The sequence below is a fragment of the Enoplosus armatus genome, chromosome 11 (assembly GCF_043641665.1).
Source record: "Enoplosus armatus isolate fEnoArm2 chromosome 11, fEnoArm2.hap1, whole genome shotgun sequence".
Classification (NCBI taxonomy): domain Eukaryota; kingdom Metazoa; phylum Chordata; class Actinopteri; order Centrarchiformes; family Enoplosidae; genus Enoplosus; species Enoplosus armatus.
The window spans coordinates 2,767,483-2,793,849 of NC_092190.1; the positions used below are offsets into that span (position 1 = coordinate 2,767,483).

General features: G+C 44.9%; 1 protein-coding gene across 1 annotated transcript in view; it reads left to right on the forward strand.

The window, feature by feature from the left end:
- satb2 (SATB homeobox 2) overlaps window positions 1-23,632 on the forward strand; it is a 41,054-nt gene extending 17,422 nt beyond the window's left edge. Inside the window, exons 4-14 of the mRNA XM_070914461.1 lie at window positions 2,821-2,947; window positions 4,406-4,529; window positions 5,225-5,327; window positions 6,114-6,164; window positions 6,247-6,833; window positions 8,226-8,438; window positions 8,637-8,723; window positions 9,444-9,596; window positions 11,575-11,769; window positions 20,577-20,783; window positions 20,918-23,632. Of these exons, the coding sequence (XP_070770562.1) occupies window positions 2,821-2,947; window positions 4,406-4,529; window positions 5,225-5,327; window positions 6,114-6,164; window positions 6,247-6,833; window positions 8,226-8,438; window positions 8,637-8,723; window positions 9,444-9,596; window positions 11,575-11,769; window positions 20,577-20,783; window positions 20,918-21,412 (2,342 nt within the window). The 3' untranslated portion in view covers window positions 21,413-23,632. The remainder of the gene's footprint in view (window positions 1-2,820; window positions 2,948-4,405; window positions 4,530-5,224; window positions 5,328-6,113; window positions 6,165-6,246; window positions 6,834-8,225; window positions 8,439-8,636; window positions 8,724-9,443; window positions 9,597-11,574; window positions 11,770-20,576; window positions 20,784-20,917) is intronic.
- The last annotated feature ends 2,735 nt before the right edge of the window (window positions 23,633-26,367 follow it).

Consider the following 26,367-nt stretch of genomic DNA (forward strand, 5'->3'; position numbering starts at 1 on the left):
TGCATGCTGAAGAGAAACTGTGTCTTTGTGTGTGTGTGTGTGTGTGTGTGTGTGTGAAAGAGAAAGAGACAGAAACAATAAGAGAGAGGAAGGTCGGCTCAGTGTTTTCCTCTCTGTCATAATAGAGTATTTTATTCCATCGCTTTAAGACACTCATTAAAACAACAAACCCCACAAAAACAAAAAGTCTTTTGCATGTGAAATTCGTCACGTGTGCAATATTTTACGTCACATGATCATTTCAGACTTACAATAACATTTCAAATGCCATATTAAATGCAATGACTTACATTTAATATGTAGAATATCTGAAAATCACGTTTGCCAATATGCTAATCTATGACTAATCTAATGTCTCAAAATCACATGAGAAATGGTGCTCCAGGAGTTCAAAATGTAAATATTATTCTCACAAACATGATGTTGCATCGTGTATAAAGACAGAAAACTAAGCTTCCATATTGGAAAAAAAAATCATTTTCAGGTGGCCCACATGAACTAAAACGCACTACTGCTGTTCTAATAAAGCTATCTGGTTTGGTTCGGGTTCTTAAACGTTGTGTAGGTGGTCTTGGGTTCCTCTGGGGTTCTTCCCTGCCCTGAGGGGTCCAGTCCAGACCCCCCCATCCCCCCCCCACCCCCCGCTCATAGTGGATTAAATGATGCCCCCCCTCCCTGTACGGCCAGATAATTAAGAACACAGCTCGGCCTGACTGGAATCAAAGATATAACTGAGATATAAACACAGTAGAAGAGAACAAAAAGAGAAAGAGAGACATCAGAGAGGTCTGTGGAGAAGTCTGAAGAGAGGAGGAAGATATGGGGGGAGGGAGAGAGGGAGGAACAAGGGGACAGAAAGAGAGAGAGAGAGAGACTTCTCAGGACCCGTCTGGATCTCATTTAGAGGATAGTAATGTGATTAGCTTTGTTTAGTTTTCACAGCTCCAGCCAGTCCCCATGAAAAACCTCTGTGAATGTGTGTGTGTGTGTGTGTGTGTGTGTGTGTGTGTGTGTGAATGTGGTGGGTGAACGAGTAGGCGAAGTGCACGTGTGTGTATTATGTCTTGTGCTTGCATGGTTTTTTACCTTCGTCTTAAAAGAAATTCAGCTAGATTTGAGAGACATTTACACATGGCGCCGCTGCAGAAACACAAACGCACACACACACGATTAGACATAAAAAACTGTTGCAGGACTATTTGCCGGTGATGTTGTGTCCATCGCTTGTTTTCTCATCCGTGTGAGACGCCAGTCGTCCCGATGAAGACTAATGACAATGTGGTCCAACAGTTATTCTGAGTAGCCAGGACGTCGTTTCAGTAAAGAAAATCTCAAATGTAATTTTTCGATGCTTCGAGCTGCACATATGAAATTCGCCTCCGTTACATTTGGGCGGAGGCAAAAGTTCCACAGGCAACACATCTCTGTGAAACTGAAACTGTGTGTATGGTGAGACGCCACTGAGGCGACTGTCTTTTATTTTGTAATTTGGTTGAACTGACTGGATTGCTGGTTGTCACTCTGCCTCTCTGAAGGGACGAGCTCTTCATTAAAAATACAGTAAAACATAAACTGACTGAAACGACTTCTATTAGCAACAATATCAGCAGTTCTGAGGCGCTGTCAGAAATATGAGTCACGTTTTCACAGCCGACCAAGAAAGCTAACAGCTGGAACATCTAGTTATAGCTGCATTAAAGTATTAGCGTATTATCTGTTGTATAAACATTTATTCAACTTCAAAATGTTTGCTGGGTTTGAGCTAAACGCATCCGTTGCCATAACTTCCCCAGTTATAATTCAGCATAGTAGTAAAGTCAAGATGTCAACCCTGTCTGCTAGAAATTATTTTTTACAGAGCACATAATTAAGAAACATTTTTAGCGTTCAGTGACAACTCTTCGTACATTTGGTTTCCCACCAGTATCTACTCTTGTAATTCAATATCCGCTCGCAGCGACTGAAGCAACATTTCTTCTGGTTGTTCAGGCGCTCGCAGCTCTCGGTTCGTGTTCGGGAAACATCGTGGTCTTGGTTAAATATTGAACAAGTCAAAAGTGACTTGAAGCACGAGACAGGACGTGTTTACTTTACCACTAACCAGGATCTTTCCCTAACCTGAACCAAAGTGCCGCTGTTGCCTAAACCCGACCACATGCGGGACTCAGGATGTGAGCCTCGAGTCTCGGGTGCCAAAGAAAACCACCAGTTTGGTCCTTTAATAATAAAAACTTGTTGGTTCAAGCTCACTTTTTTCAGAATCGGATGCAGTGAAGCAAATAAATATTTCATGCTAAAAAATCTCAAATACTAAAACTAGAATGTGACGAAGGGATCTTGACGGTGAGATTGGGAAAGATTTCTGGCAGCACGTGATCTCAACTGTAGGCTGGGCAACAGAATTGTACATAGGTATTATTTTACACCCCTCAAACTGGGCGTAACCCAAGATAATAAATGTTGGAAATGTAAGAAGGACATGTAGAAATGTGCCCACTTCGGGCATGTTCTGTAGGATTGTCTGAAACAAGTTGAATGGCTCTTTAAATCTCTCTTACTAAAGCAGAGTTTGGGTTTCTGCTAACAGGTTTTATTGTAGCAGCCAGGCTTATTCTACGTATCTGGAAGAGCCCACATAGACCAGAGTGCATCCCGGTGGTACGAGGTACTAGTTAACAGTATATAAAGGAATATTGGGGTGCTGGAGTTCTTTTTTTCCCCTTTTTTTTTAATTTTACTATATTACCTCTATTTTTGTACAATGTCAAAACAAATTTTGACAAATCAAAAAAAAAAAAGATCTTTCATGTGTCTGTCCAGGTATCATCAAGGTGGGCAGGTGGAACCCGCTGCCCATCCACTTCCTGACTGACGCACCAGAAGCTACAGTTGCCGACATGTTGATGGAGGTCTACCACATGGTCACACTACGCATCCAGCTGCAAAGGTCAGACGTCACAGGATGCAGTTTTACAGACGTGTTTTGGACCCGATTCTTTGGGTTTCACGAGAAATTGTGTGTGTGTGTGTGTGTGTGTGTGTGTGTGTGGCATTTCAGAGTGAGAAAGCAGTAAAAAATGTTTACTCACCAGCGCTCCTCCCTTGAATGTGAAAAACATTTGAGGGACTGCACGTCCGTATTTCATGAACACAGTGAGGCTTGTAAACCATACACACTGTGTGCGGCTGCACTGAATCAGACACTTGGTCCGTTGGGCGGCTGATGTCATTGCAGCTGATTGCAGCTCAAGAATTTACCATATCTATCGCATTAGAAAGCAGCAATATTGAAACACTAAAGCTACAGTTAAACAACCCGGTGGGGATTTATCTATTATCTGCCTCCGTCAGGGAGAGTCCGCGTGCCAGGAACTCCTCGTTCCCTCAAATAAGTGAGGCAGGATCTTGATGGACAGATAAAAACAGATAAACTCCAGATGAGAGGGTTATTATTGTTATTGTCTTGGCGCATACCAGCCAGGTTTGTTTACGTGTTTGTGCGTGTATCCATGGCAACAGCAGAGCTTTGGCGCACTTTGTGCTCAGTGTCGAAAAGATTTATTTGAGGTTAAAATGAAATAATAACAGGAGGATTGCAGGAAGATAGGTCCATACAGGAAGCAGTGGTTTGAGGTTGAGGTTAATACAGGAGGTCTGAGAGATCAGTGGGCTTAGAGGTTTCTTTAGGATTAAAGGAACAGTTTGACATTTTGGGGAGCTGCGCATGTTCTCTTTCTTGCCAAGAGTTAGATGAGAAGATTGATGCCACTCTCATGTCTGTACAGTAAATATGAAGCTACAGCCAGCAGCCTGTTAGCATAGCTTAGCATAACGACTGTACATCGCATCTTGTCTATTTAATATGTACAAAAACAACAAGAGCAAAAACATCCAGTTGTGGTTTTATGACGGGGTAATGTGTCTGACTGTTGGCCCGGAGGAGTTGCCAGAGGAGGAATTCCAGGAAGTCGCAACTCCCGGCGAAGAAATTTGACCAAAAAATTGAGATGAGGAATTTAGATAATTTGTTTGATGTGAGATGGAAGAGGATACAAAAAAAAAAAAACCATTACACAAATCCACCTTTTATGTATTTCTTTATTTTATATTAATTAAAGCACAAAAAAACAAACATTAGTATAACCCCCCAATAAAACCACAATGTTTTTGCTTTTATATTTCTGTTACTTTTGGACATGCTACCTTTGATTATGCTAAGCTAAGAGGTTGCTGGTTGTACCTCCCTATTTATCGATCTTCTTATCTAATTCTTCGCGAGAAAGTGAGAGCCTGTTTACGAAAATGTTGGTGAGCAATAGTTTTTTATGTTCAGTCCTCTTGTGCTGAAACTCATTAACCGGAAGAAGTGACTGACTCCTGCGTGTGTTGTTTTGTCTCGTTGTAGTTTCTCAAAGCTGGAGGATCTGCCCTGTGAACAGTGGAACCACGCGACTGTCAGGAACGCTCTCAAAGAGCTGCTGAAGGAAATGAACCAAAGCACTCTGGCCAAAGAGTGCCCTCTGTCGCAGGTAACATCTGGCTGCTGCTGCTGCACAACAACAACAACAACAACACATCGCACCTCGTGTTCTTCAACCTCATCGTCACCTTCGCCTCAGAATGTGCTCACCAGAGAGCGGCTCATCAATACAACACAATCTGCTAGATCTGCTCTTTAAGATATTCTTTACGTCAAGCGTCTCTAGACCATCACATCCTCGGGCTGATACCTTACGTCGGTTTCAATTAGAAATTCAGGATTGATCGTATATATGTATTGTATTGATTATTTCTACATTTCAATGAAACTCCACCCCACAAAATGTCTCCACAATCATGTTAAACTCCCCAGCTGCATGTTTAGCCCCCTATCCTGGTCTCATAATGACTGCTGTGTGTGTGTGTGTGTGTGTGTGTGTGTGTGTGTGTGTGTGTGTGTGTGTGCATACTGTGTTTAAATGGAGCTCTGGTGTGGGTGTTGATCGCAGCATCAATTGCAAGCATATGTGTGTGTGGCTGGAGATTCCCTCTCTGCACTGTACTGGCTGAGTTTCCATGGGTGGCTTCCAATCATGATGAATGTTTGTCTATTTCTATTATGTGAATGTGAATGTGTGTGTGTGTGTGTGTGTGTGTGTGTGTGTGAGCATGCCATGTGGTTGTTGACTGAGTGTAAGCATTTCATATTATGTTGGTTATTAATTATCTTTCCCCTCTCTCTCAGAGTATGATTTCCTCCATAGTGAATAGTTCCTACTATGCCAACGTCTCCACTGCCAAATGTCAGGAGTTTGGTCGTTGGTACAAGAAGTATAAGAAAATCAAAGGTGAGCCGTAAAAAAAAGACAGTAGTCCAACTTCCTTGAATGCTCCTACGGTTGACCAATGGTTCCCAACCTGGGGTTTAGGACCCCAACAAGGGGTTGCAAGATGATTACTGGGGTAGGAAATACCACTTCCAGCTTCAGACATGCAACCCGTGATGAAGGGTAGAAGTAAACATGGCTTGGTATAAAAGGTTGGGAACCCCTGTTATAGGCCGACGTATCGACTGCAGTACAATGATTCTGATCGGCAACATGCTTCCATGACTTTTCTCAAACAAAATCATCTCTAAAGACTCTTCTTCCCAACAAACATAACTTGTCAACATCATCACATCAGCCCGTCCCGCTCCTGTGAAGCTACACATTAAATCATCACTTTAAACACTGAGCCTGAACGTAAAGAGGGATAAAGGAGGGGAGAAAATGAGAGAGGATGGGGTGATGGTGGAGCCTGGTGCTGACGGAGGGACGAATGTCGGGTTAAACCTGGTTATTAGTTCTTCACCTGGCAGTAAGACCAGCACACAGCTCCGTACCAGATGTAAATACACACACATAGAGCTCTCTGATTGGATGATACACGTCACAAAAACCAATCAATCTCAACTCAAGGCCACTTCCACTGCAGATATTCCATTTTACATTTTTTCTGGGCAAATCAAGGAGTTCTCGCTCATGTCGTCTTAAAAGTTGAGCTTCAAAGTTCATTCTGTTCATCATCATCATCATCAACAACAGCAGCACCTTCTCCTCTGACTGATCTTCTGTATTTGTCTTGTTGAGCAGTAGACTACCTGGAGAAGATGTGGTCTGGACGAGATGCTACTGACATCAAAAGTAAGGGATCTTTTCAGTCTTGCTGACACTCTTCTAATGTAAAGTGATGTTTGTTTGACCACACCGCCTGTCTCCTCTCCAGTAGAGAGAGACAACATGGCAGACTTCTGCGTGCTGGGCCAGAGACCTCCTCCTCACTTGGCCGGCCTGGCCCAGCTCAGTCACCTGGGGGCCGGCAATCCCCTCCTCAAGGCGGGATCTGGGGAGCCGCAGGCACCCTCCCAGCCACCACCTCCTCCTCCCCAACAACAGCCCTCGCCTCACGGCCCCCTCCACCACAGCCCTCCTCTCCGTGCGGGCCAGGTGCCTCCTCCGCCCCCACCGCCCCCGCCAGGTGCCCTGCAGCCCCTGCTGGGGCCAAGCGGGCTGCTCTCCCCCCAACTCTCCCCACAGCTGGTGCGTCAACAGCTCGCCATGGCCCACCTCATCAACCAGCAACTGGCCGTTAGCCGCCTGCTGGCCCATCAGCACCCCCAGGCCCTCAACCAGCAGTTCCTCAACCACCCGCCCATCCCTCGGGGCTCATCCAAAGTTGGCGGCGACCATCCCGGGAGCAACCCCTCGGCCGCCGAGGTCTCCTCTGAAATCTACCAGCAGGTCAGAGACGAGCTGAAGAGAGCTAGTGTCTCCCAGGCCGTGTTCGCCCGTGTGGCTTTCAACCGCACACAGGTAGGAAAACAGACAGACCGTGGTCAAGAAGGTTAGGAGACAGGTGGGAAAGTGTGGTGGCAAAATGGTCAGAGGAAGAGGAAGAGCGAGGTGCTGCATCAAGGATAGGAGAGGGTAGCTTCAGGTAGAGAAATCTGAAAATGAGTATATTGCATCCTGCGGTGGCAGGCGAGAGCAACATGTCCGATCCTTACTGCGTTTCCTCACAATGTATCAGGTGAGAGATAATTGGCATATTTGATAGAAATAAATAGAAATTGACGTCACTGATAGACCGTAATTCCTCACACAGGGCTCGAGTAATTGTGTGGTCACCCGCCTCGTGGTATTTTCAGTGGGATTAGCGGAAGCGTGGCGGGGTAGCTTGCTGGGTCATTGAGTCTCCTTCCCCGCCCTCGCAGCAGCACAAACACCTGATGCATTCAGGCTGTGCTAAACTGGTTACTACACGCCCCATTAGATCACTGTAATGGGAGGTGGCTGATAGACCTACTGGTATAGAGGCCAGGTGTGTTTTAGTGAGTTTTGCATGTGTGTGTCTCTGTGTACAAGTGTATGTATTTGTGTGAGCATCCAACTCATATGTTAATACTGAATATTTTCAGTTTTTACCAACTTTTACCAAAGAATAGCATTCATTCTTTCAAAAGGAGCAGGTCCATATGGAAAGTAGTGGAAAGTAACTAAGTACATTTACTCAAGTACTTAAGTACGCCTTTTTTTCATGCTGCTTTATACTACTACTACATTTCAGAGGGAAATAGAGTACTTTTTACTCATCTACAGTTATTTGACAGCTTTAGTTACTGGTTACTTTACACATCAATATTTTTTTTAAACCTATTTTATGAAAAAGTTTTTAAGATATGATGCTTTGCTATAAATAAATGATTTTGATTATCATGTTTCATGTAAAAATGCCAAACATGCCATTGTTTCAGCTTCTCAAATGTGAAAATGTCCTGCTTTTCCTTTTAATTACTGCAATAGTTTTGAGGTTTGGACTGTTGGTGGGACAAAACAAGCATTGTGAAGGCGTCACTTTGGGTTCTGGGTCATTGTGACAGCATTTCTCACCATTGTCAGATTTTTTTATAAACCAAACAACCAAGCAGCAGGTTATGATGTGTAGAAAGTGTAAATAAGCATAATAACCTTTTATGTATAAGTAAAAAATATAGATCAAATGTTTAACCCATTTTTTAACAATTGCACGTTTCCCAATCATCCAACATTTAGAAGAAATCATGTAAAGATGCACTGGAACAATCCACTTCAATGCATTTTAGCTTGTATTGTATATTTTAAGGGATAGCGGTTTGTGATTAGAGAGACATTGTCACCTTCTGGCAAACTTAATAGTGCAAATGTGTGTGTTTCTTTGTTGTGCAGGGCTTGCTGTCAGAGATCCTGCGGAAGGAGGAAGACCCTCGCACGGCCTCGCAGTCTCTGCTGGTGAACCTGAAAGCGATGCAGAACTTCCTCAACCTGCCTGAGAGCGAGAGAGACCGGATCTACCAGGAGGAGCGAGAGCGCACCATGAACCCTTCAGTTGGCCTTCCTGCCTCCAACTCCTCCAGCCCCGGAGCTCCACGCCTCTCACAGGTTGGTGTGCCTTGTAGCCAGAAGAGCCTACACTGTGTTATCACACGTTTCAAGAGGATTTTCAAAATGGTTGCTTTTGTGGGAGCAAACGTGCCACAATAGAAAGAAAACAGTGAGATGACTGCACGTGCGGTCATCATGCAAAACATCTGATTGTAACATGCCATGTGTCTCGTGTGTGTGTGTGTGTGCGCATAGAAAGTGTGGGAGAGGAGCTTGGATGACCAGATAACCCCTGATACCTGGGCCTCCATCTGGAAGAACAAGACTAAGATCTCCAACTCGGTGAGTTATCTACGATCTTCAACTTGCCCTCACAAAGCGCGTCATGTGCTGCGTCTTAAAAACCTATGCTGGGAGTTTTTATCTTAAACAAAGTCCATTTATAATGCAGAAACAGCTTCAAAGCTATCATAGGAGCATGTTGTAAACAGAAAGGGCATTATACAGCATTTGGACATTTCTTTCCATCATCTGCACATAACAATTTAGCAACATCAGTGATAAGAACCTCTCTGTGATGTCAGGGCAAATGGCCATTCATGGCTCTGGGTGAAGTTGTGTATATTCTTATTATGTCTATGTAAAATTATCTCAGCATCGTTTACACTGAGGGAATGTGAGCTAGCTGGTCTGTACATGTCTTGTGGACGACTTCAAACACTGTGTATACAAGCTTTCTGAGAGCCAATACATGTTCATTCAAACAGAAACAACAAAGAAAGACAAAAGGGAAGGACTTAATGACTTTGATCTGTAAACAAAATTCATGTGGAGACGTGCGCTGCAGATGTGCAGCTGATGCTCATACAGGGAACACCGCATGTCTGTTCTCAGAGCAGCTTTGCCTGATCATCAGCTGATAACCTCTCCTCACATGTATACACAACATTTGCTTTTGCGGATAAATCTCTTAGTAGTTTTAGTATATATATATGAGTCCTAGATGGTATGCCTGTAATTTGTACTTACTGTGTGTTACATCATGTCGATCCTCTCGCCCAGCCGAAGCCGTCCGGCCCGGCCCCTGACCTCCCGCTGAAGCTGGAATCGCTGGTCAACATTACGTCAGGCATCTATGACGAAATTCAGCAGGAGATGAAGAGAGCCAAGGTGTCCCAAGCTCTGTTCGCAAAGGTGGCCGCCAACAAGAGCCAGGTGAGGGGCTCGCTGGGGAAAAGGAAGCCACCAAAGGTCCAGTCTTACATCTCAGTCGGCTCAGTCTTGTGGGCCAATCGGGAATTTAACTCAGCAATGAGGGAGCTTTTTTTTTTATCCCCAGACAAGTCAAGAAAATAAGATATCATTTACTGCTTGATAAATATCACAAAACGTGGGGCATTCAGGGGGCATCAGAGCCAAAACGGCAAAGCTGGAGCGCTGTCACAGAGTACACAGTCAGCTGTATCACCTGCCACTCAGTATGAACAGTTCTGTATCACTATAACATGATGTACTGCAGCACTGGAAGTTACTGAATGTTAGCTATTGCTTAAGTTTTTTATTCATTCCTTAATTTTTAATTCATTAATCTGAAACTGTAATCTGTTTAAATCACAGTCAGACCAGAATTGCTGAAGCAAACGTACTTGCACACGGTTGAAAGCATGAGGTGCTGGAGCTAACTTGGCTAGCAGGCTAACAACTGATATTCAACATAGATCCAGCTGTGGTTCCCTAGAAACATCACCGCCTTACAACATTTTAGCAATAGCACCAGGTGAAGGAGGAGGATAACAAGGACAACGTCCGGCTGGCGCCCACTCTTACCAGCCGTGCAGCTTCTCTCCTCTGCTGCTTGTAGATATATAAACACTTAATATTTCCTGAAGCACATGCCAATCCCACCTGAAGGAAACGAGAGGAGGAGAGACGCAGGCTTGTTCCCCTCCTCAGACCAAAGGAGAGTTTGGCTGTGACAGGAAGGACTACATTTGAGAGAAAATGTGGAAAAACAAACAAACAAAAATAATACTCTTACATCTAAAACATATTTCTAAAGAGGTCAAAAGTCACTCATTGTTGAACAGAGGGGGGACGGGCTAAATCCCTTCATTTATGGATACGGTTTGAATTCAAACGTAGCCACATGTGGCTGTGCCAGGTGTAAGCGTGAGAAAGGTGGTATGTAGAGATGTGTGCATCATGTATACAGTATGTGCGTGCTTGTGTGCGTATGTGTGTGTGTGTGTGTGCGGTTAGCGAGGTCCCCCAGGTTGGCGGGTCTGGGGGTGGCTGAGGGTCACGGCTCAGTGCACCCATCTGCTGCAGCTGGCCACAAGGACGGAGAGAGAGGAAGAGAGGAGATGATCAGGCTATTAGCGGTGCATGCTGCCCGAGGTGGCTGGTTGAACACAACAGCTGGTGTCACAAACTGAACCAGTCTAGCAGATATAATTGAATCTTCTCCATCTCTCCTCCCCCCGTCTTCCTTTCCCACATTTACCTCACACATCCTGCACATTTATAACTTTTTCAACTTTTGGCTTAAATCTCTTTAACTTGTCCGTCCTCTCAAGTTCCTTATTATCCTTCTTCTTCACCCAGTGTCATTACAAGTAGGTGGAAGGTGTTGATTCTCGGGCTCCACAGCTAGGAGGGGGCCCATAAAATGGTTCATAAAACAGAAGAAACGAGGACGGCCCACAGGGATATTCCTTCAGGGGGAACAGAAACCCCCCCCCCATCCTTTAAAATCTATGTACAAGACAGGTTTAACGGAACAGTCTGACATTGTGGGAAACACACTTATTGTCTTTCTTGCCCGAGAGTTCGCTGAGAATATTGACACCACTCTCATATCTGTACGAAAAATATGAAGCTACATCCAGCTGCAGGTTAGCTTAGCTTAGCATAAACTCACATTGATGTCAAGACTTTTGTTTTTAGAAACATGACATGTTAATTAGGTTTAAGGAAATTAGGAAGATGTTTTAACCTTTAGACTGAGCTAGCCTAGCTGTTTCCACCTGTTTCCAGTCTTTGTGCTAAGCTAAGCTAACCTGCTGTAGCCTTATATTTACTGGTGCCGTACTTCCCCAAAAATATGGAAGTATTCCTTTAACTGCCCAACTCCACCTCTCTCTCTCTAACCCCCACCTTCTTTCTCCATGTCCTGTCTGTGTCTCCTCTCCAGGGTTGGCTGTGTGAGCTGCTTCGGTGGAAGGAGAACCCCAGCCCAGAGAACCGCACTCTGTGGGAGAACCTGTGCACCATCCGGAGGTTTCTGACCCTGCAGCAGGCCGACAGAGACCTGGCGTACGAGGAGGAGTCCAGACACCATCACAACGAGAGGCTGCACACCGTCCTCCACCTGCCACAGGACACACAGGTAAGAACCAGACATCGGGATAAGTGTTAACAGCTGGCGTTAACATGCACCTCCGGTATATGCATTGAAAACACATTTCCCCGCACACGTCACCTCATCTGACAACATTTACATCTGTTGAAATTGGCTGGAAACACCTTGTCCTCCTTCACCGCCATGTACAAGAATCCTTTTTACCACATCGTCTTGACCCGTTTTCATTTTGGATCAGTGTACAAAAGCTAATTTTCCATTGTCATTATTTACATTTTGTTGATCGCCTGCAGTGGTAGTGTGTGATCAAACCTGCAACATGTCTTAATGCTTACAACATTTTGTGCAAAATAATCAGCACAAAACCCAAAGTGTAATAACGACAATTTGCCGTTTTACAGAGGGGGGGGGGGGTTATGTGCCAGACTATTTTTTGGCTGGGAGCACTAACTGGCTTCCTGGCAACTGGTCCCAGTCATGAAATGGTCCAACTTGTAACCCCCAGTAAAACCACAACTTGTCCTTTTTTACACTTCTAGTTTTGTACACATTCAACAACACACAAACATGTTAATTAGTGATTTTTAGGGGCGCTGGATTTCGTTACCTCTGGACAGAGACAGGCTAGCTGTTTCCCCTCCGTTTACAGTCTTTGTGCTAAGCTAAGCTAAGCTAACCATCGGTTGTTGTTATCAAATCAATGTAGAGGAGTAAAAAGTACAATATCATGTAGATAAAGTACAATTACCTCAAAATTGTACTTAAGTTGAGCCAGATAGCAATGTTATTATTGAGCATACCAGGAATTTTCAATCATGTGGGGGGAAAAGGATGAAACTGTGTCTCTCCACCCTCAGAGACCACACCCGTCGTTATTAATTCCTTATTATATTCATTTGGTATAAGTATGTCCTGCGCTGTTTGATCTGGTTGCGTGTGCACATGTGTTTGTGTGTGTGTGTGTCCATGCCCCAGTGGAACGAAGAGTAAACAGTGTTGCTGGGTGGTGTGGCACTGGAGGAAATGCCCCATTAGTTTTTGAGGAGGGAGGCAGGGGCTGGATGAGGGCTGGGGGAGATCGATGCGGGAAACACTGACATGTTTTTACTTTCCTCCTACTCTGACAAACACACACACACTGAACTATGTCTATCTGCCTGTCTGTCTCTGTCTTTTTATGACGCTGAAGCGATATAGATGATACCTTATCTGCCATTGATTTTAAGTAGCAGACACCACAGAAATGTAAGAAAAAACATCTTTTCTCACCCTCTACATCCACAATGTTTGTTTTGTCGGCTCTCTACTCAGATGGTGGGGCGTTTCGATCTAGTGACTTCAGCAGAGTCTGGTATTTTCGGTACTGAAGCCACTTTTACTGCTCGCTTGTTTCAGGGGATCTTTGGTCATTGGTCACGTGATCTTCATCAGCAGATTAACTTTAAGCTTACATGGAGAAGAAGTCCTGAAACAATGTTAATCTATAATTCCATGACATCTAGCAAACTCTGCCTGCTGAAGAATATCATATGGTATGATAGAAAGCTCAGGAATAGCAACTGAATATAACTTGAGAGGAGAATGTTGTCGTGTCAACCTGATAGTCGCAGCGTCATTTTTTAAAGAACTTCAGGAAGTCACTGCTCCTGGCCAAGAAATAGTCCCTTTGTATACTTAAGTGTCTGTACGGATCAGACAAACGAGCTGTAACATGTTAATTAGTGAGCTTTAGAGGTGCCGCGAGCCAGGCTAGCTCTTTCCCCCTGTTTTCTATTCTTTATCGTAAGCTAAGCTAACCGTCTGCCAGCTCCAGCTTCATTTGGACAGATTAGAGAGTGATATTGATCTTCTCATCATTTGAAAGAAAGTGAATAAGCACATTTCAGAGCAACAACAATAGAATATGCGTCACTAACCTACAAAAAGGTCAAAAGGTCAGGGTCAGAAACACAAACTGAATTCCCTGCTTACTGAATACACTTCAGAATGAGCCCAGGTCCTCCGGCTGAGAGATAGTCTGTCTAACCGCCGGCCCACCCTGCCCCCCAATGCAGAGCTATTATATACCACATATAGTATATACCATATGCCATAAATCAAAAACAGGCAAACACTGAAACCCATTTAGCGTCTCAACATGAATCCTATGGGCTGTTTTGTGGCTCCGCCCACCTCCAACCTCCATTCAGAGCTCTGTATTAAAGGCTGATGGGAAGACGGGGAGGAAGCTGTGGTGGCACCATTAACACATTCCTCTGCTCCTCTCACACTCTCAGCAAAGACTAAAAATAAAGTTCACCCTCATGACGCCCATGTTGTAACCCCGCCACCACCACCATCACCCCCACCCACCTCGAGAGACACAGGGAGATGAACTGTGGTGAAACACTGGTGATTTATTAATGGGGAAATGAGGTGTGTGCACGAGTGTATAAACTCAGTGTGTGTTCGTGTTGCTGTCTTCAGACCCCCCCCGCGGTCCCAGATGAAGCCACCCCCCCCCCCCCCACCAACCTCAGGCTCCAGCCAGCCTGCCACCACAGACCACACATGTGTCCCATCTGCCCCACATGCACATACACAGCATCTCACACTGATAGTTGGTAATGTGAGCCCTCTTTTGTGTTGTGGACAATAAGAGGGTCTCTAAAACTGCACACCAGCAACCACACAATACACATGAAAAATGGATGCAGCGCTGAGGCATAGCTGTACAGTTAGTGTGTGTGTGTGTGTGTGTGTTTGGACTGGACTGTATTTACAGTAGCGTGAGCCATTTCTGCATGTTGGGCGCTCTGGGAGTTCTCCGACTGTGTCACAGTGTGTCTGCAGGTGCTGTGTGTGTGTGTGTGTGTGTGTGTGTGTGTGTGTGTATGTGTGCATGTCAGTAACCTCAGCAGCATCACATTTCTTCATGACTGACACCGTCCTGGTGCTCGCTCCACAGCTCTTATTCATACGGCTGTAGCAGTTAAGTGCGTCCCTCAGCTAATTTGGCACAGTCTGCCCTTATAAATTATTTCTTTATTGTTTTTGCTAAATTGATTTCTGCTGCAAGTCTGGGGGTGTTTATGCGTGTGTGTATATGACCACTCACCGTGGCCGAGACCCCAGGAGTGGTGGACTAGAACAAGAAGTAACAGCCACTGCGCCCTTCCTCCCATCTCTTTGTGTCTCACTTCAATCCGAAGGCGCTTCACTGGCATCTCATACAGACGGTGCCTACTGCCAAAAGAGCAACAAATCGCTGCCGTCAAGAAAAACCGCTATTCTCTCTCTTTTTAGGTGATCATCATGTGTGAGCCAATAAATCCATAAAGAGGCGAGAGGCAAATTACGACCAGAGAGGTCAAAAAATGGTGCAGCAGAGGCCGAGACGTCTGACTTTTACGGTGGTCCCTTAAATGGGTCAGCGCTGCGCTTCCCATAATGCAACTCGATAGCGTCTCCTCATTAGACCCTCACTGCCCACGTCTTTTAAACTCCAATCTGAAGCCTCCGAGCCCAGGGCAAGAAAATCATGACATCACCAGGTATCACTTTCTCAGAGAAAGTTCCCACCAGAGACTTCAGACGTTGTGTTTACAGCAGCGGAGCGGTGCTTCCCATGATGAGTAAACTGATCTCGATGTGTTAAATCACTGGAGTGGCCCTTTAAGAGATCACGTGATCCTCCACAACGACCCTGACCTCTTGGTAACTAATCTTGAAAAATAAAGTTTAAAAAAAGTCATTGAATTAAAAAAAAAGTTTTCACAGAAGACATTTTGACGTGTCGCTGCAGGGAAAAGCACAGGTGTAAAAATGGCTTGATTCCATTTAGCTTCAGGATCCTGGTATTGTGCATGCTGGTTCACGGTCACACTTTCATGGCTTACTGGGACACTTTAATGGAACTGAGCCATCGTTAATGTTATTAGTAATAGTAGTGAGTAGTGTAATTAGTAGTGATTTAGGTGGTTTGATCTCCGGGTCCTTGTGGTATTGGTACTTTTACTTTAGTGAAAAACTGAAGTACTTCTTCCACCACTGCATCCACATGTTTAGCTGCAGTTTCTCATATTGTATTTTCTTTTACATTTGGGGAATAATGTCAAAGCTACAACAATATGTGTGTATTCTTCATTCATTCCCTTAGAGAGGAAGTAACTGCCTCGCCCTCCCCCAACCCCCTCTCCCCCTTCTCTCCCTCCCCCCCTCTACATTCAGTTCAGTTCATCCCGGTGGCCTCTTATTCACTGTAGCAGGGTGGAGTTTGGGCTTTTTGGCAAACCACAATTAAGTTAATTGTTTAATTGCAGATAAATGGAATGAATACCACACACAGTTTGAGCGAAATAAAAATGCAACAATGCAAGTGTGTGCACGCACATACACACATACATGACCACACAAACACACACACACACACACACTCAGCCTGCACTCCCAGCTAGCCTCAATAACATTACGTGTACACAGTTTTTCATCAAAGAAACATTATTTTACAAAAAATAAAGAGGAAATGTGCAGTGACTCATCTACTCCTTTAGCCTGGATCCAGTCCTCATGAATCGCAGCAACGCACACACTTATTGAAATACAACAGTGAGAGAAAGACAGACAGACAGACAGACAGACAGATGGAGAGAGAGAAAATAAAATAAAAAAAACACACTGATTAACAGGAAAGGTGAAGTCATGCACAAAACTAACAGAAAAGTGATTTTTCCTTCATTACATATTTATCTCTGTGTTAATGGTGTCTCTGGTGGTCACACACACCCCCAATCCCCCCCACAACAAAACAGAGAGTGAACAAGAGAGCGAGCGAGAGAGAGCGAGAGAGAGAGAGAGAGAGAGAGAGTTAGGGGCCCTGGAGGACCAGAGCTCATTAAGGAGAAGATGAATATTTCATGTTCTATAATTCTTTCATAGTTCTGCGCCGTAATTTGCCTTGATTTACGTTTAAAAGAAAACTTTTTCATTTTACTGCAGTGCACTCACAGCGCTGCCAGGAGAGAGAGACACAGAGAGAGAGAGAGAGAGTGAGAGGAAATAGTGAGACGAATGGAAGGGGGGGGGGGGGGAAAGAGAGACGTTTTTCAGGAATATTGAATCATGCCATGAGAAGAGCTGCTCTGGCCGCGGGGCTCCAGTGCTTGTGGTTTTGGGAGAGCAGCGCTGTATTGTGTTGCTCTGAAGTGACATGAAGTCTCTTCCAAAGTGTAATGGTCAGAGCTGATGGGAGGAGGAAAAGGCAGGAAGGGAGGGATGAAGGTGAAAGGGGCCAAACATACTGTGAGCTCCTACCACTTTCGACCACTATTTAAAAAAATACTCCTCTATGAGTACAATTCCTACAGTCAAAGTGTCCAAAAATAAAAAGTACAGAAGTATTATCAGCTAAGTATACTTATAGGTATTAAAAGTAAAAGTACTAATTATTATTAAGCAAAGGAGGAAGGTGCTTGTCGTTATTGTGGCGGAGGAGGTCGGGGGTGTGACGTCTGCTTCTTCTGACAAGTCATTGTTTTATTTTAACCATGACCTCAACTAATGCTGTAGGTCTTCTTTTAACCATGACCATGACCTTTTCTTGCCCTTAAACAAGTGGTTGTTCAACCCAAACCACCATCTGTCCTTTTTTCTTTGACCAAGTAGCTTTCGTCTCTAAACCTAACCAAAAAATGGCCAATAGAAAATCAGAAAATGGCTGAAATGACAAATGACCTTTTTTTGTCATTTAGCTTGGAGGACTTGTTGGTCAGTGACGTGCAGGGGTTTCCAGTCATCCTGCCCCCCCTTGGGTAACATTTCTAGGTAATTGTTCCGGGGGGTGTAAGTCTAGTCTCCATGACTTATGACTAAGGCTCACTGTTTTTCAGTTTTTAAATCATATTTACTGAAAGGAGCAGATCAGTTTAATGACTATCACCTGGATTTGATGCTCCCACACACCCAAAAGTCGAGTTGCCTGCTGTAAGAAGACTGACTGATTACCACGAGTCATTTCGCCATGTGGAGCTCAGAAAACGCTCGCAGTGAGAAAGTGTGGCGAAGATCCAGAGTCCAGATCTTTGCACCAGTTTATTGTAGATTTATGTGCCAGACTTTTGAATTTGTAATTTCTTAAAATCAGATTTTCACCCATTCTGAAGAATTCAGAGGAATTTCTTAATATAGACCGAATATAATAAGTCTCAGCTTAACTAAGACCCAAGACTGTAACAGACAATATCTACGGACCGACGGTGGAGGTCGAAGAGCACAAGGCCTCAGCCAGCTGGGACTGAAGGTGTAAAGAGTGGGGAGTTACAATGGGAGGGACAGCGGTGAGAAGGAGAGGGGTGGAGGGAGGTGGAGGACATAAAGAGGTGAGGGTGGGGGCTCCTGGCATCCACCAGTTCAGGGCTGATTTGGATGTGGAGTCATGTTGGCTTGGCAGAGGCCCACTTCATTAGTGTCCTGATGCATTAGAACTGAGGGGCGAGCAGGGGCGGGAGGAGGGAGGAGAGAGTGTAGTCGGGGAGAGGAAGAGAAGGAAAAGACACTAAAGGGAGAAAAACTTAAGGTATGAAAGAAGCACGGAAGAAAGAGGACGGCCGGTTGAATGAAGAGAGAGACGAGATAAACTTCGGAGGAGCCAAACTGTGTGTGTTTGGCTCTGCTCTCTAACATCATCATTAGTGCATGAGGGAGACCAGGCCTCGCCATCGGTGCATGCGTGTGTGTGTGTGTGTGTGTGTGTGTGTGTGTGTGTGTGGCGACTGATCCAAGAGTCCTTGCTGTCAGCCCAAATAAGCGTAGCAAGGGGTGGAGGCCGGAAGATGGTAGGTTTCGCAATCCCCACCATGATTTACCCTCAATTTAGTTATTAAGTGTCTCAGTGAGTTTGTATGGGGGGGGGATGTTTGTGGCTGTGTGGTCCTCATTAGGGCAGGGGTAAATATATTTTTTTCTCTCTGGTCTGTGTCTCTCACTCTCTCTGCTGTTGGTTTTCCAGCATTCTTACAGTCGTTTCTCAATATCTAAAACCGTCACTTCGCGTGAAGGAAACAGAAGATTTGGGGGAGGGAGAGAGAAAAATGACAAAAAAAAAGGAAAAAAAACCTACTGAATTCCTGTAAATTGGTCACCCCCGCCCCCTGAAAATAAAGCCCCTGCGAATGAAATCGGAGCAATTTCATGGTCTGGCCTGCCCTCAATATTATTTAAGTAATACCCTGTTATTATTGAAGAGAGGGAGAGAAAAGCGAATGACTATTATCTTTATGTGGGTCCTTTAATTTTAATGCGCCACAGATTTATAGCTGGGCATTCCAGTGGGGAGGCCCCTCCCTGCTCTTAAAGCGAGCGGGCGGGACACGACCGCAACGCTCTCACAACAGCCACTACCTTCTGACAAACAACCAAAGTCCCCACTTTCCCTCCCAACACTCCTCGCTGCTGTCAAACAGCCCTCACGCCGCTCCTGACAGCCAGAGGAGAGAGATCCACCCATCAGAACAACAAACACACATATCTACACCTTCTCTCTTTGTCTTTATTTACCAGCTCTGTTTTCTCTTTACACCTTCCCAGCCCTTCTCACGTGTGTGTGTGTAAATGTTGCTGGAAAGCTGTTTAACATTGAGCTCCTTTTGCCAAACTGTCATAACCTGGATCACTGGAAAATCTGAGTTGATAAAAGTCCAGAAGCGCTCATCTGAAGTTCCTCTTTTTCCAGTGTGAATGTGCTGCAGTATCAACTGCTTTACCAGCAGCAGTAAAAGTGCACTTTTTTGCCCTGAGTTTGGTTTCTCAAGCTGCGCTTCCGCTCAGGCTGCAGACGTTGTTGTTCAATCAAACAGGTCAAATTGAATCAATAACCAGGCAGCCAGTCAGGGAGCTCCACTTGATTGGTAATGAACAGTTTAAGGCCAGATATATTATGTGTGTATAATATACTGCTTAACTGAGAATATCATTCGACAAACTGGAGTTCTAAAGTGGCTCAAAAAAAGATCAAACTGAAATAATCATTTCGTTGTTTTGGTGTTTTTTTTTGTCGTCAGATCTGTACTAGCTACCAGGGTGTCAAAGGAGCGATTTTTTACATTTTATTACTTGTTATCTGCTTGTGTGATATTCACAATTAGCATTTTTTCTGTTTGCACCATAAACTGTTTTGTTTCTGTGCACCAAATATCAAACAAACTTCTGTAAGACTTGAAGTACGTTCTTAAATTAAGGCTGAAAACAACGTTTCTCCCACTGCTTTGTAATACGTTGAAAGTAATTGTCCAATTCATTGAATTTGCACTCTTGCAACAGTGTTAATTTAAGAGATTTACATGAAAGGTTTCATTGACTCTGGCAACCTTTTCCTCCACATTTTGCATGTTTCCTCTCGCTCTCTGCTGTAGAACCACAGCAGTTGTTACTGAACGAATCGAAGTACTAATCTAAAATGATTGCATTACTTTGTCCTCTTGAATGGGGCTGGTTAAATAGTGATGGGGTGTCATAAGTTTGTAAATAAGAGACTTCCTGGCAGACAGGTGGTTGGCGTTTTACTAGAGCTAATCTAACACCCATTAGGTCAAAGGTATACTGGACACGGTCTAAACGCCAGCCTTGGAGGTGGTTAATAGACCGTGACGCTCTGTGAGCTGTGAAACACTTGTTCTCACCCTCTGTTCACCCTGCAGCCCTGGCTACTGTGTGCTGGAGTGTTACGGGTTGTTTTATAAGACGTGTTGCATCATACAACTTATTATTAAGTAACATAATTGTCATTCATTTCATTACATAGGTTTGAATGAAGTCCTGGCTGCAGTCTTGATCAGGGGTCACTGTGCCCCATTAATCAGCTCTTTTGTCTCTCTCGTCAGGCACTTCACAGGCCACCCCCGGCCCCGATGAAGGAGCACCGCCTGTCTCCGATGCGTGAAGAGCAGCTATCTGCCCCGGTGAACGAGGAGGCGTCCCAGAATGTGGGGGCAGGAGCTGCAGGCGGATGTCTCCACGGTACTGTTGGCAGTACTGGGAGCAACAAGAAGCCACGATCCCGCACTAAGGTACAGTATGTTGTTCTACTCTCTCTGTTCAGGACCCTCATCAGGACCGACGACGTGATGATTGTGTATTTCGGCGTGTGGGTCAGTTGGTTTTAATTCACGTTCTCTATCCATGTATCCTTCCTGAATTCTAGATTTCCCTGGAGGCCTTGGGTATCCTGCAGAGCTTCATCCAAGATGTTGGCCTGTACCCAGACCAGGAGGCCATCCACACCTTGTCAGCACAGCTTGACCTGCCCAAACACACCATCATCAAGTTCTTCCAGAACCAGCGCTACCACGTCAAGCACCACGGGCGCCTCAAGGAGCTGTGTGAGGGGGCTGCCGCCAGCGGAGGTGTGGACGTCAGTGAATACAGAGAAGAGGAGCTGCTTTCGGGCTCAGAGGACCCAGAGTCCAGCGAGGACGGAGCTGAGGAGATCTACCAGTCCACAGAGGGGAGCGGTGGGAGCACAGGGGGGCTGAACCAGCTTCCGGCCTCCTCCAGCTCCAACTCCAGCCAGTCGTCCTCAGGGACCAACGTTGCTCAGGAGGAAGGCAAGGACAAGGGGCTCGGCCGGCCTGGTGGCCCTCTGGCCCCCGGGAGCTCCTCATCCAGTCCCAGAGAGCAGGCTGACTACCAGAGGTAGAGACTGACTAACAGAGAGGAGAGGACCGAGGAAAAAAACGAGAGAGGGAGAGAAAACAAGATAAAGAGAAGGTCTATGATAATGAAGCGAGGAACTGGGCTTGAATTGATGGAAGATGGCTGCATAGAAGCTGTGTGAGGTGAATGTCTGAGGAGGCACAGATCAACCAAGAAACCATTCGGCTGAAATACTGTACATCTCTGAAACAACCGGACAGACTCTTTATAGCGACACTCTCAGACAGACATCTGTGAAAACCTGTGAAAACCTCAGCGAAAGACAGGCAGGTTCGCAGTGTGCTGTGACCCAACAGCGTGTCTAACTGTGAAAGAAAGTTTTCCCAAACACATTTACAACAATTCACTCGCAAACTATTGCTGCTCATGCCGCCAAACAGACGCAAACACGAAACTAAATCTCCGCAAGTGAAACGTGGACAACTGAAATCATCACAGAACTTTCTCCTAATCAGCCAATCGGCAGAAAAGACACTGGGCTCTGGCCAGAAATCGTTCCCGCTCCTCATCTCTGAAGTCTGAGCACAGTCACATACAGACTCCCTACATACAAGCTGGGTTGAATTTGCCCCGCTGAGTGACATTTATGGACTGGATCCCGGGGCCTTTCCGAGACCCCTGCAATCCTATAAATCCTCAGGACACACACTGATGTTGCTAATGCTGTTGCCTGCCTGAGAGCGTGGACAGACGGCACCCGCTGTTCATCTACGAGCTTCGTTTCGTGGTGGAAACAGGAAATGACCACGCCACGACCTGCCCTCGCCCCTCACCGTCCCACTCCAGAATCACTACCAGTCCTATCAAGCACTTACTGTTCACAAAGACACTGATATATTTGTGGATGTGATGTACTCCTGCCGCCCCTCCCTCTGCGTCTCCTCTCAAGGCTCATCGTGAGGTTTAGAAATGACAGTGGACAGTTTGGCTGGAGGACAGTGGACCGACATCGAGAGGATGTGGCGTGGAGGGACACTCTGGGCCTGTGTACCCACGACTCTGAGCCCTTCCTGGCATCGCCTGCCAACATGTGGCGAGAAAAATGTCAAGAAAGGAAGGACAGAGCGGAGATTCAGCAGCCAAACAATCAGTCACTTTATGTGCGGTAGTCCACCCCTTCCACTCTTCCTCTCCTCTCTCCATCTCACTCTCTCCCCCCCCTTTTCCTCTCTCTAATTGGTGCCCACAGTCTTGTGTTTCACCACACCTACCCGCACTTAAACTTCACCAACCCTATTTATTGCTATCTTTATCCATGATTATTATTATCATTATTGTTATTATTGTTGTTATTATGGTTAGAATTGCTGTCATCGCGTGCTATTTTTAGTTTTTATTTCCATGGTTTTTAAATATTGGTTTTCAGAACTGGGCGGCTGTTTGGGCAACAAGAGACATTAAGAGCCCTCTGCCCTGAAAGAAGAGGACGAAAGGGAGCGGAGAGTGAAAGGAAATAAAAAAAAGAAGCAGTTACTGAGTGTTATTGGGTAAAAAAAAAAGAAAAAAAGAAAAGTCCTTTTATGTTGTATTATGCCAATTTTTTCATAGTTCTGTTTCCCAAAAATAGTAGATAAGACTTATTGAAAAGAGAAATAGTTAAAGAAAGCGAAACTGTGCTATTATGCTGCAGTTGATGACAATCTACTTTTTTGAGCCATTCAAGAAACGTGGCAGGTTTGAGTCTGTTCTTCACTTTTGATGTCTGTAAATACCCGACACGGGATAAATTGATATTGATATACTTTTATTTTTTATTTTGCTGAGTGACTTTAAGTGTTTGAGCCAGTTTGGAGTACAAGAAGAGTCTGTTTTTGTTTTGTTTCTGTTTCCTTCGGACGACTCGGTGAAATCAATTCATTTCATTGTGCCAGGCAAATTCAAATCACAAGAGTATTTAAAAAAGAATTCAAACTGTTTTTTGTTTTTTTTTGTTTGTTTGTTTGATGTCTGGTGCCAGTTGTGTACAAGTATACAGTATGTTCAAAACAATCTCTGAGAACGGATAGCGTCTTGTTTGACTATCCTGATCGGCTGCTACAATCAAACAGATGACCTGCCTTTTAATTATTACGTCGACTCCAATAACTCCATGACAATATTGTGCTTTTCTGTATGACAGGAATCAGGGTTCGACTCAAATGCAGTTCCAATGAAAAATCATCCAGCGTTGACGTGAATTAAAATTTGTGAATTCAAAAAAAGAAAAAAAGAAAAAATGGCCTGTTTTCATTTCAATAACATTATCACACTTTTACACACCGAACACTCACATACACAAAGGCACGCACATTGTGTTGCTGGGCATCAATTAAAAGTCTGCGTAAAAGCCACAGGGGCTGGGGTTCCTAATAAGAGCGTGGGGGAGTGACAGTAATTCCCACAGAAACTCTCAGAGTCTCTCTGCTGTCCCACAAGATTAGAGCAACTGGAAGCTGCAGAGTCCCACTTCACCGAGTAGACATCAACAACAATGAGCCGGTCCTGGGAATCAGTCTCACTGTCACCGAAGCTCCCTTTCTTCATTGTTTCAAACGACAATATATGAAAATGCGATGCGGAAAATGGCCCTAATGAGCAGAGGGATTATATATGTGTACATGCAGACTTCAGATAGATGTCTAAGTTCATTGGTTGCACAAAGCGGTATAATTCTGGTGTGTTTTGGGCAAATTAGGACTTTTTTTTTGAAAAGGCCAAAACCAATAATGCCTTAGTGCGTCTCTCAGCACTAGTTCTCTCTGACTTCGCCTCGCTGTCTGTGGCTCTCAGTCCGAAGCCAATTTGAGCCGTAGCAAATGTTTCCCAAAAGGGGAGTGAGCTGTGGGGACTATTCACAGCCGCGGATTTGGTGGAGTAGTGAGCAGGATCGTGTACTTGGTAGCAAAGAAGCAAATGGAAAAATGTGGCTTATTGATGTGCTCTTGGACAACAATGGAGGTCTATGACGAAAACTGTGTCACACATAACAACCCACACAGCTGGGTTCTGTAGTTTTTTATCAGAGGTTACTCAAACAGGAGGAAAGACTGCATCTGCTGGGGACTACTTTGGTTGGATTTCAAATAAACTACAGTGCCATGTTCATCGAAGTGAAGGAACATGTCACCCAGTTCAAAGGTTTGTGTTTTTAATAGCTTCTGGACAACAATGGAGCTCTATGGCACAGAGGAATAAAATACATCAGGCTTTGGCTTCACAGACAGTACTTGTTAGTAGGATCATTTCATTGTCAGCTTTAGTCCTCTCGATGGATTTGCTGACAATAAGAGTCTCAAATATCATCAAACGTATGCTTTAAATTATAAAAACATGGCCATTGGAGCTACGGCTTCACGCAGCTGACCTGAAATTAAACAGTTTAAACAAGCTGTTCTACGAGACGCCGAGCAAAAAAGTTAAACCTGGCTACACTCAGCAGGGCGCCGCTTTGGCCAATCAAATACATACGAGCACACATTAATCAATTTGTAACATGAACACCGTATTTCTACTGTTCATCTCACGATCTGTGCGACGAATGATGATTTAGCTGCTGCTTTCCAGAGTTGTAAAACCCTGTCTGTCAGTATTATTAAGTGTTTTGGCATAGGATGCGCCTTAACTGCATTATTCTGTTACTCAAACTGGACTTCCTGGTTTTTCATGTCTCACCGGTACCTTAAACAACAGGCGCCCACTAACGCAGCCCCCTCCACTGTTTAAAAGCAGAGCTGTGTCCGGTCTGAATCCCCTCTTACTCCTCATCAGCTCAACGTCCACTATCTCTGCCTCCGGAGGCGTCCGTTGCTCATCTGTTCGGTAGAAAAAAGGCCTTTCTTTTAATTGGTGACTTTAAGAAACTACAAAGACTCGACTGAATCAAGAAGGGGGTGTGTCTCAAATTTTAAACAAGACAGACCCGTCAATCAGGATCCATGTGGCATCCCTAAAATCAACTTGAATAAACGAGTAAAATAAAATAGCTCATCTGACAGACTACCTCAGAACAATCAGCTACTCAAGCAGCGCACACACACACACACACACACACACACACACACACACACACACACACACACAGTTAGCTCTCTATATAATTTCGACTCTGATGAGTGTGATGATGTGTGGCAGGGCAGAACAATCTTGGTGTTTAACCTGCCTCTAGGGGTTGGGTCAAGCATATGTGTGTGTGTGTGTGTGTGTGTGTGTGTGTGTGTGTGTGTGTGTGTGTGTGTGCGTGTCAGCCTGTTGGACTCCTTCAGTAAACAATAGAGCCTAAGTGTTGGTGATGAGCTGGAGGGTCGAGGTCTTCATGCAGAAGCGTTTTCCACTCAGCTCGTCTTCTCTGGCTGAAGACAATCAGCTCCCGCTGTGACTCTGCCACGGTGGGGCAATTATACCTGCCGAGATACACCGATGCCTCCCCATGCCGCCCCCCCCCCAAAATAACTGTCTGCCCGTCTCCTTGCTGTATGCCTCTGGAGGCTAACAAGGCTAGAACTGAGCTAACCAAGCTACAAGAAGAATTAATTCACTGGTGCTTCTTGAAATGGAGCAGCTGTTCCACTTCTGTTTAGCGCTCATTTCACTGGTACCCGTGATATTTTCATTATTCGGCAAACAGAAACCCGTCATCAACTTCTTCCTTTCAGCATGAATCATTCTTCTCTGAGTTTATGTTTAGCCGTCCAAGTTAACCTTGGAATGACTCGTTTCATGATGTTCAAAGGCTTCCAGACTATTTCAGAGCGCCTTGTCTTCTGAACAATGTTGTGCATTGTGTATAAACTTAAATAGGGCTCGGCTTGAGGGAGGGGAGGGGGGGGGGGGGGGGGGGCGGCAGGCTGGGCCGAGTCAACTACGTGGCCACAGGAACCAAATATTGCTTCATTTGTACATGTATGCAATCAAAGAAAACCAGGAATGGAAAAAAATACAACCCAAGAGGCTGTTTTGGGA